At 35.6% G+C, this 10,690-nt stretch overlaps 1 protein-coding gene across 3 annotated transcripts; it reads right to left on the reverse strand.

The window, feature by feature from the left end:
* Positions 1–463: 463 nt before the first annotated feature.
* Positions 464–7,903, reverse strand: LOC306868792 (deoxyhypusine synthase-like). 3 transcript variants are annotated; one of them, XM_079415168.1, is made up of 10 exons: positions 7,790–7,903; positions 7,220–7,429; positions 4,087–4,239; positions 3,824–3,945; positions 3,655–3,751; positions 3,028–3,114; positions 2,832–2,937; positions 2,648–2,751; positions 2,443–2,568; positions 464–2,360 (listed from the first exon to the last, which is right to left on the reverse strand). In XM_079415168.1, exons 2-10 carry the CDS (start codon positions 7,415–7,417, stop codon positions 2,265–2,267), a joined length of 1,089 nt encoding a protein of 362 aa, XP_079271294.1. In that variant the 5' UTR covers positions 7,418–7,429; positions 7,790–7,903; the 3' UTR covers positions 464–2,264. The 3 variants fall into 3 exon arrangements, with proteins under 3 accessions (XP_079271294.1, XP_079271295.1, XP_079271296.1); XM_079415169.1 differs by lacking the exon at positions 7,790–7,903 and adding an exon at positions 7,576–7,651 and having other exon boundaries at positions 472–2,360; XM_079415170.1 differs by lacking the exons at positions 4,087–4,239; positions 7,220–7,429; positions 7,790–7,903 and having other exon boundaries at positions 472–2,360; positions 3,655–3,746; positions 3,824–3,910.
* Between the last annotated feature and the right edge of the window lie 2,787 nt (positions 7,904–10,690).

Raw genomic sequence — 10,690 nt, forward strand, 5'->3', positions numbered from 1 at the left:
GCATAATAAATAGCATATAGGGTTAGGAAAAAGCCATGTCTCCAGTGCAAAGCACTACTCATCTTCTGCAGGACTTTAATAAACATTCATGCCAGTAAAGCAAACACTTAGAGCAGGAGAGCATTTCCAAATGGGACAATAATGGGGAAAAATGGAAATCCGTAACATCGGAGAACGTTTTACTGGAATCCAGCCTAATGTGCTGCTGGGTAAGATCAGCTAAAATTCAGTGTCCTGGCTAGTGTACTGAAACAAACAGGAACAAATGAAGTATATGCTGGAAATACTTGATGCTGCCTTTAAATTTGTCACTTTGAAATAAAGTGTCTACTAAATATGCTTAAATGTTTTCAGTTTGAGTTTCATGTGGCATCTACTTATGTCCATAAAACCCACTTACAAAAAACAGCAACCTGTCCTAAATAAAAGATGGGAAAAACCATGAGACACGCAGGCTTTGCATCCAAGTTCAGATATGCTCTATTTTATTCAAGACAGATTACTTATCGCTGTGAGTTCAAATGTGCAAAAGGAAGTTTGAAACTAGGCTAACAAAACCAACACATTCAATAGATCAATTAGGTCAAAACACTTGATTTGCACACTTACTACAGCTGAGCAAATGTTATCACAGCGCATGCCGTTAACATCTCGACTACCGCTTTCAACAGAACTGCTAAATACAGTATAAATCTCTACAGTTTCTCACTGTAATTAAATAAACTGTTTATACAGGCCAGGCCAAGTGAAGTAAATCAGTCTCTTGTGAATAACAGAAATGTAGTGGATCAGGAGACTGTTGGATTGCAGGTACTGAAACACGACTGCCCTCTGCTGGCCTTAAAGTGACAGAACAATAAAGATACAGCATGTTTTTAGAAATGAAAACATACATTAGGTTTTGAATTATTTAACGTCTTTCAACTCTCTTCATTTATGTCCATGCATTTTAACAGCTACATAATAAACTAATGTAAATTATGGCGCAAATGTGCCATCCATAGTGGCACAATATTTAAATATATATACATACATATATACACCCCCCCCCCCCCCCCCCCCCCCCTTAAAAAATTATTTGATCCCCTGCTGATTTTGTACTTTTGCCCACTGACAAAGAAATGATCAGTCTATAATTTTAATGGTAGGTTTATTTGAACAGTGAGAGACAGAAAAAAATATATAACTAAAAAAGTTATAAATTGATTTGCATTTTAATGAGTCAAATAAGTATTTGACCCCTTCACAAAACATGACTTTGTATTTGGTGGCAAAACTCTTGTTAGCAATCACAGAGGTCAGACCTTTCTTGTTGTTGGCCACCAGGTTTGGATTTTTATTTATTTATTTTTTGTTATTCTGTCTCTCACTGTTCAAATAAACAGTGTTTTTTTCAATATATTCATCAAAGAATCCTGGAAAAGTATCATAGGTTCCAAAAAAATATTAAGCAGCACACCTGTTTCCAACATTGATAATAAATCAGCATATTAGAATGATTTCTGAAGGATCATGTGACACTGACTGAAGACTGGAGTAATGATGCTGAAAATGCAGCTTTGCATCACAAGAATAAATTAGATTGTAACGTGTGTTAAAATAGAAAACCAGTGTTTAAATTGCAATAATATTTCAAAATATTACTGGTTTTTTTTCTATAGTTTTGATCAAATAAATGCAGCCTTGATAAGCATAAGACATGCCTTTAAAAACATAAAAAATCTTCTGAACATAAAAAATCTCTGATCCCAAACTTGTGAATGGCAGTGTGCATAATGTGTTAATAAATAAAAAGAAACAAAACCTTTTTTATTATACATTCTATTACATTATTCAATATTTCAGTAGGTGTTGATGATTCATTTATTGTCCATGCAATTTAGGTATAATAATAATAAAATAATGTAGGTTACAAACATCCAGATAAAATAAAATACACAAACAGCGCACAAGATGTTGTGCGTTAACACTAAAGGATGCAATGCAATAAAATACACCCTGTACCATCACATAAAGGTACAGAATTAAACATAAAAGCTAGTAAAAAAAATTAAATAATTGATTGCAACTTCAATCTAGTAAAGTTGTTTTTGAACATATTTGCCAGTCAAAAGCACACAAAGACCATAAGAAACTAAGATGTTTAAATAGATAATTATATATGATTTCATAAATAGAAGTAGAGCATTCAAACCATCTGCACTGAAAAACAAGCAAACGGGAAGACAGTGAGGCGTTTAAATAGCTTTCACAAGAGAAAAGCATCAATCGCTCTTCTTTTCCTTGATCAACCTGCTGGCGTTGTGTGCGAAAGTTTCAGCCACTAAAAGCGGAAAGACTATAGAAGCATCAGCGTAGACCTGCACAAAACATAACAGCAAAGTTAACCAGATCATTATATTACTAAGAGTATAATGTCATATCATTCAGATTTAATCTTACCTTTACAGGTGTGGCGTCCATGCGGATCTTTCCCCAAGAAATGGCTTCATCTGGCCGAGCGCCGGAATCCGAGCCGTCAAACTCCTGGCCAGTGTTGACAAACACAGCAAAATCTGCTCCATTCCTCTAAAAAACAGATGAGAAAAGCTTCAGATTTTATTTTATGACTCAACATGATTGTGCTTTTTTGGGTTTATGTGATTACCATGAGATTAGCATTGGAGATGTGATGTTTGACGAGGCCTCCTCCGAGAATGATCATCCCTGTGGTCTTGGCAAACACCGCCTTACTGTTCAAACGCCGAATATCTGAAGTATGCAAAATTATCATAAGTGCCACTGTCAAATAATCTCCACATTGCACTGATATCACACCTTGAGCGACTCACCCTCCACAATGTCAAGCACCAGGCCAGGGTTCTTATATGAGTGGAAATAGATCATATCACCCAATGAGCCGTCAGTGAGGGCGGGACTAAACACTGGGATGTCATTCTGAAAGACAATCATATAGTCATTAAGAGATTCAAATTTGAGGAAGGACGGAGGTGAAGGTGACTTGTATGTGTTCAATTCAAATGTTACCTTAAAGGCCCAGTAGTACACAGAATCTGGGTTGTTGATTTCTTTGCCTAGTCTGTGGATCATTTTGGAGGGTGTCCATTGTGTGCCCTGATGGAAAAACAGCAATCAATGCTGGGCCACATTGAATATTTATTTGAATTACTGAATTATTTAAATACAAATTTAAATGCATTACACTCACAGAATAATAGAAAAAAGAATAAATATTTTATAACTATTAAACCACCCAAATAAAATAAAATAAAATTTCTCACATCTATTTTTGTTCCAGCAACATTTGGTCCAAAATAAGCATTTAAAACAGGTATTTTAAAATAAAAGTATTTATTCCACCACCATTTGGTTCAGAATGGGCATTTTTACAAATATTTAAACACCCCAATTTAATAAAATAATCAAATATTTAAATTAAAAAGTCTAATTTAATATTTGATTAATTTAATATAATATAATATATTTTAAATTAATAGGCTAATTTAATTTATTTAAAAATGAAAAAAAAAAAAAAAAAAAAAAACTCACAAATATATCACCACCCCAGAATTAGCATTTTTACAAATATTTAACCACCCAAATGAATAAAACAAAATAAAATAGAATAGAATAATAACATAAAATAATTCTCACCTCTGTTTTTTGTTCCAGCACCATTTGGTCCAGAATAGGCATCACCCAGTCTTCAAATTTACAGTAATTATCGTTTGGCACCAAGAGATTACCTATTCTATGACATAAAGTATATGTATAAACATGCATATAAACACCACAATGATCTAATGAGGAACTGTTTACTTACCTATTAATGCCTTGCTGTCGTAGTTCTTTGCCTTTTAGACTGAACTCACCGAGGTAAGTGGGTGCTAAACATTTGATAAAGTCTTCCTCAATCCCTCCTGCTGTGGTCACTATCACATCTACCTACAGAAACATCAAAATAACTCAACATAAATAGGTTCTTTTCAGAACAGAATAGACAGTGGCAGACCTAGACAGATATTATTAGCTGAAACAGATCATGAAACATAATGGATATTATACAAAGTCACAGTGTGGCCGTACCATTCTGTGCTGTGCGAGGTAGCGAATACTCTCTCGCACACCGGAGCTGATCAGGTTGGATGTGTAGCCCAAGAAAATGGTGCATCCTGAAGGCGATGCATGTGAATCACAGTCCTCATGCTCCTCCTGCACCGGCTCCAGTCTCTTCTCTATCTACTCCAACCACACACACACAATCAATGCTGGAGCTTAACATGACTTAGGAGCTACAAGACGATGTTGATGAGATAACTGAGATGTGATTGCTGAGATCCTTTCCTAACAATCAAAGTAATTTCTAATAAAACACACTCACAAACAAATGCCATGTTTCGGTGATACTTATACATTGTTGTTTTTTAATCATACTTTAATACCATACTGAAAAGACAACATTTTATGCATCAGTAATGAATGCCCCATCAAATATGAACATACAATGGCCCCAAAAATTATTTGGACACTCAGGAAAGAGTTAAAAATATCTGAATGGCATTGCATTAGATAACAATCTTTACTTGACCCTCTAACTCTAGCACTATCTATTCTAATTGTATTTTATTTATGTCTTTTTATTAAAAAATAACAATAATAATATTAATTATCTGTACTGCGTTAGGCTAACCAAGACTTGAAATAGCACTTGCACGTTGTTGCTCTTTTGTTGGTTTTGATTGCTTCTTATGTCCTCATTTGTAAGTCGCTTTGGATAAAAGCGTCTGCTAAATGACTAAATAAATAAATAAATAAAACATCAAACAATGTAAAACTGATTTTTTTTTAATGTTTTCGAAAGAAGTCTCTAATGCTCACCAAGACTGCATTAATTTGATGAAACAAAATACAGTAATATTGTGAAATATTATTACAATTTCAAATAACTTTTCAATTTGAATATATTTGGAATTTTCAGCATCGTTACTCCAGTCTTCAGTGTCACATGATCCTTCAGAAATATTCTAATATGCTGTTTTACTGCTCATTTATCATCAATTTTATTGATGCTCAATTATTAAGAATGGTTGTTATTATCAATGTTGAAAGCAGTTTTTGCTGCTTAATATTTTGTGGAAATTGTGTTTTTTCAGGATTCTTTGATGAATAGAAATTTCAAAAGAACAGCATTTATTAGAAACAGACATCTTCTGTAACATTATACACGTCACTATGGTCACTTTCTTTCATCAATTTAATGCACCCTTGCTGTGTTAAAGTGTTAGTCTCTTATTTTCTTTTTCTTACCTCAGTTTCCACAAAATAAAATATACCATAGCACACTTGTTTTCAACATTGATAATAATTGTAGCATTTGGACCAATCTGACACGCAATTTTTCATTATATTTAACAAATCAATGATTCATTAGATTAACAAATAATCACAGACCCTTCACCCAATAAACATACTGGGTGCCAGGATGTCTGTGAAGGACCACAGACCCCTGGTTACCATGGCAACCAGGACACCTCAGCCAGATCAGATACACTTTACAACCTAAAAGTATGCAGAGAGAATCTTCCCCCTACTCAATTCTCTCTAAAACAGACACATACTGCTATAGGAAACAACTTCTTTCATTAATTCATAGACAGATTTTTCTTTGACTTTCCTATCACATATCCTCAGGTCATTGTGTATTTTACTGTTCTTGTATATCGTCTTGTGTATTGTATACTGTTTTATGCATGCTTATGATAGAACCACTCACATAACCTTAACTATACCATGTTTGGTCTCTATGAATTCGTCTTCGGATGATCTAATTGAGAGTGTATATTACATGTTTATACCTATGCAACATGTTAGTGTCCTAAGAATCTTTAGTAGTTTTTGCATCAACTCCAGTCGAATCATAATATGCAAAATACAATGGTCTAAGACAAAGAGCCGTAAACTTTCCCTCCAAAAGTGAAAGTCACCTTTGTCTCTTTGACCCCCGAGGGGTGTGACCTCCATAGGGTTTAAAAGGCCTAACTTCAGTGACCTGCTAGTTTTTATTTCCTTTTTAGTCTCTTCACTCGTCTCTCATCCCCTTTCCATCTTCTGGTTGCTAAGTCCCAGGCCTTGACACAAGCCAATCTGCCGTTCTTTTAGATCCTAAGAGGATGAGCTAGAACTCTTCTGGACCCTTAAGTTTTTGTGCCAGGCTTTCAGCCTTGACTTTCCATTCATCTAAGATCCTAGGATCTCATCTGATGTCTCTCTTAGTTCTCTCATCACCTTCATCTGGGAGAAAACTCTCCCAATCACCACAGAGCCAGAATAACATCTTTTGGAGTTCATCACCCTTCAAACCCGGAAGAACTTGAAAAACTCCAACACCACCAAACCTTCAAACCATCAGAACTTTCATCCGAGACTGCATCCGGACATTCGTTCAACGACCAAGGCATTGCAAGTATCGTACATTTAACTAAATGAAACCCCGTTGTGAAACAACACTGATGCTTTTTAACTCAGGTGGTTCTGAATCATTTTCCATAACTGCATTCTCTGGTTTCTCTAATGGCTTCATTCATCCACTTCAGCTCCCCTTTTGTTTGTACGCGTGAGTGAATGTATGTTTGTTTGTTAGACTAGTTTGTGTTAGTTTAGTTAATAAAACTCTTGTGCACAAATTACATGAGTTTCTGATTCTGCCTCGCATGTCCCTTTACGATTTGATCCTTACTACATGCTCTAATGCATTAATATTTAGGAAAGTATTTTCTGTGGCCAAGAAAATATCCTTTCTTAGAGTTGATATGAACTTACATGGAATGCAGCGGATATAAATAATTGTGATTAATCATAAGTAATTGTAATTATTTATATACATTTCCCTTTTGAGCTAATTTGCGACATCATAAATGTTTCTTGAGCATCAGCATATTAGAGTGATTTCTGAAGCATCATGTGACATTGAAGACTGGAGTAATGATGCTGAAAATTCAGCTTTGAATCACAGGAATAAACTACATTGAAAAATGCATTCCAATAGTTATACAAAGTTGCAATCATATTTCACAATATTATAGCTATTTTAAAATGACTGTATTATTGATTAAATGCAGTCTTGGTGAACATAAGATATTTTTAAAAAACATTAAATAAATGTTTAAAAATATGCCACTTCCCTAAGCACCCAACAGTGAGCTGACAGTCAGTCCCTCACCATCTTGTTGATCTCCTGCACAGCCAGGCCGAAGCTGCTGGCCTGGAAGCCGGTGCTGAGGAAGGACTGCAGCAGGGCTCTGTGGTCCACGCCCTGGTTAAAGTCATAGCCTCTAATCTGAGGCATGTCCTCCGGCAGAGAGATGCTCTCCATCAACACCGCGTCTCTCGCCACGGTGGGAGCCTGATGATCGGCCATGATCCCCCCCAACTACAGCAACAGGGCATACATACAATTTAAGTCAGTACTTCAACTGTTTAATGCAGTTTTACCAGGGTACAGGGACGGTATCAGATGGTAATACCATAATACTTTGATATATATGCTTGTTGCTGAATGACTATGATATTTACTACCTTATTTCAAAGAACACCATGGTTTTATGATGGGAGCCTAAACACAGTTCTTTCAAACAGATCATGTGTAAGTCATCTGAGGAAAGCAGTTTCAGTGCTGAGATCAAACACTTTAGTGTCAATAATTGATGAAACGTTATATAAGCTAATACGCAAATATAAATACATGTATGTTTTCTATTGCTTTGTGTCTTGAAAATAATATTACACTCACCCCAACCGTTACGTATGTAATACCCGGCTTGTTAATGTAGCCTAGTTTATTTCTGATTTCTCTCACAGCGCTGCACACTTAATCAACCACATGTTCCAAACAACTACAGCAAGCGCGGCGGTACAAACTAAATACCAAACGCGATTGCGTTGAGTGGAATGGACTCATTTTGTTCTATAGATGTTAGATTGTTATTAAAACCGGAATATTATGATGACATTGACGTTGAATAAATGGGGCGTGTAAATTACCCGAAACAGCATATAAAGAAACAGTTACAAAAGCAGCGTCAGCTAGTGCATATCAATATTTTGATAATATTTTTAAGCATATTTTATTATAAAAAAAATATGTAGTGTAATGATAATTGTTATTATTAATATTTTTTTTATTATACATTATTATGTAGGCTATTTAAAGATATTTTACAGATTTAAATCAATACTTAATAATTAATTTGTGATTTAAATTATATTTTTTTGTCATAGGTATGTAGTTTGTATATACAGTTAACCCCAAAACGTTTTTAAATACTAATGTCTGATTATTTTTAATGCATTAAATAGGAAAATATCACAAGATGTGGGACCTCCAAAGTCATTTTCTTTTCTGATCCGTTTTTGGATCATTTTGACTAAATAAAGTCTATTGTACAGGCTTTTTTATTTATTGTATATAAATATAAATATTTTTTTTATCATTATTTAATTTAAAAAAAGAAAATTCTACAGATAAATTGAAACATTTTGGAATATGCGCCATTTTTAAATGCTTATTTAGCTGCATGACAAATTACAGAATACTTGATTTAATGCAATTTCTAAGAAACACTGTAAATCAGGAGCAGGATGATAACACATTTGTGCACACCGGAGTGAAATCAAATACTGCTGATCTCTCATGACATTTCTGGCACTGTTGATGTGACCTCAAACTCCTCCACATCACAGGAGCTTTGAAGCTTCCAGCAGAGAGAGAGAGAGAGAGAGAGTGTGTGTGTGTGTGTGTGTGTGTTTGGAGAATGGAGGGGTTTAACATCCCATTGAGATATAAAGGCCTCCAAAAACTGGACACCAACTCCTCCTCACTGAAACAAGAACATTTGAGCTCTACACAATGACTGATGGACTCTTGAGGTAACATTACTGTCATCATTTATCAGACCTAATTATTATTTCATTAGATAGTTCAAGTAATATAATTAATAATAATGTAAACACGTTTTTCAGGGTGCAAGTCTAATGTTGCTGCAGCCGTGATGGACGTACACTGCAGTAGTAATGTTCTTCAGGCCCGGAGAGCCGTGGAGCAGCTCAGACTAGAGACAGAACTACAGAGAATCAAGGTGAGATGCATTCATCACTCCATAATAATACAAAAACAACACCTTTACATGTATCTTTTGAGTTGCTTATGATTTTATTTGAACATGGCTGAAAATGACACCAACAAAAAACCTGGCTTCCAAGCACAAGAATAGAATATACACTGTTAAAAAATCCCATCATCTTTTAAAAAATTAAAAGAGAAAAAAAAAAGAAAAAAAGAAAAAAAGAAAAAAAAGAAAACGGCAGCTGGTTACTGATTAGTAAAAAATAGGGTAGCAATATTTTAATTTTAGGTTTTACAGAATTAACTTGTATATTTCATCAACTGACAGAATCAGAAGTACTAGGCCTACATCTGCTACTAATAACAACCACCAAAAAGAAAAACTCGATCTACTTGTTGATTTAAAGCTCACCACAAACTTAGAAAAACTGTAAATTTAACGTTATTTTACTGTAAACTTACATGAAGTATGTTAGCTTTTTATGCAGTTTTTACTGTAAAACCGGTGGTGTCACTGAGGTGCTAAAATGTTGGTAACGCAAGTTATAGTTAACTAAGACGTAAAGTGTAGGCTACATACAGTGGGTACGGAAAGTATTCAGACCCCCATCAATTTTTCACTCTTTGTTATATTGCAGCCATTTGCTAAAATCATTTAAGTTCATTTTTTTTCCTCATTAATGTACACAAAGCACCCAATATTGACAGAAAAACACAGAATTATTGACATTTTTGCAGATTTATTCAAAAAGAAAAACTGAAATATCACATGGTCCTAAGTATTCAGACCCTTTGCTCAGTATTTAGTAGAAGCACCCTTTTGATCTAATACAGCCATGAGTCTTTTTGGGAAAGATGCAACAAGTTTTTCACACCTGGATTTGGGGATCCTCTGCCATTCCTCTTTGCAGATCCTCTCCAGTTCTGTCAGGTTGGATGGTAAACGTTGGTGGACAGCCATTTTTAGGTCTCTCCAGAGATGCTCAATTGGGTTTAAGTCAGGGCTCTGGCTGGGCCATTCAAGAACAGTCAGGGAGTTGTTGTGAAGCCACTCCTTCGTTATTTTAGCTGTGTGCTTAGGGTCATTGTCTTGTTGGAAGGTAAACCTTCGGCCCAGTCTGAGGTCCTGAGCACTCTGGAGAAGGTTTTCGTCCAGGATATCCCTGTACTTTGCCGCATTCATCTTTCCCTCGATTGCAACCAGTCGTCCTGTCCCTGCAGCTGAAAAACACCCCCACAGCATGATGCTGCCACCACCATGCTTCACTGTTGGGACTGTATTGGACAGGTGATGAGCAGTGCCTGGTTTTCTCCACACATACCGCTTAGAATTAAGGCCAAAAAGTTCTATCTTGGTCTCATCAGACCAGAGAATCTGATTTCTCACCATCTTGTGGTCCTTCAGGTGTTTTTTTGTGTCTTGCACTGAGGAGAGGCTTCCGTCGGGCCACTCTGCCATAAAGCCCCGACTGGTGGAGGGCTGCAGTGATGGTTGACTTTCTACAACTTTCTCCCATCTTCCGACTGCATCTCTGGAGCTCAGACACAGTGATCTTTGGCTTCTTCTTT

This window comes from Barbus barbus (assembly GCF_936440315.1).
Source record: "Barbus barbus genome assembly, chromosome: 4".
Classification (NCBI taxonomy): domain Eukaryota; kingdom Metazoa; phylum Chordata; class Actinopteri; order Cypriniformes; family Cyprinidae; genus Barbus; species Barbus barbus.

What these genes read in the sequence shown, in the direction of transcription:
- LOC306868792 (XM_079415168.1), bottom strand. Translation starts at nt 7,417, where the DNA reads ATGGCCGATCATCAGGCTCCCACCGTGGCGAGAGACGCGGTGTTGATG. An exon ending in TGCTGGAACAAAAAACAGAG is followed by an intron (nt 3,115 to 3,654) that starts GTGAGAATTATT and finishes TTTTTCCATCAG; the next exon opens with GGCACACAATGGACACCCTC. An exon ending in TCTCCAATGCTAATCTCATG is followed by an intron (nt 2,569 to 2,647) that starts GTAATCACATAA and finishes TCTGTTTTTTAG; the next exon opens with AGGAATGGAGCAGATTTTGC.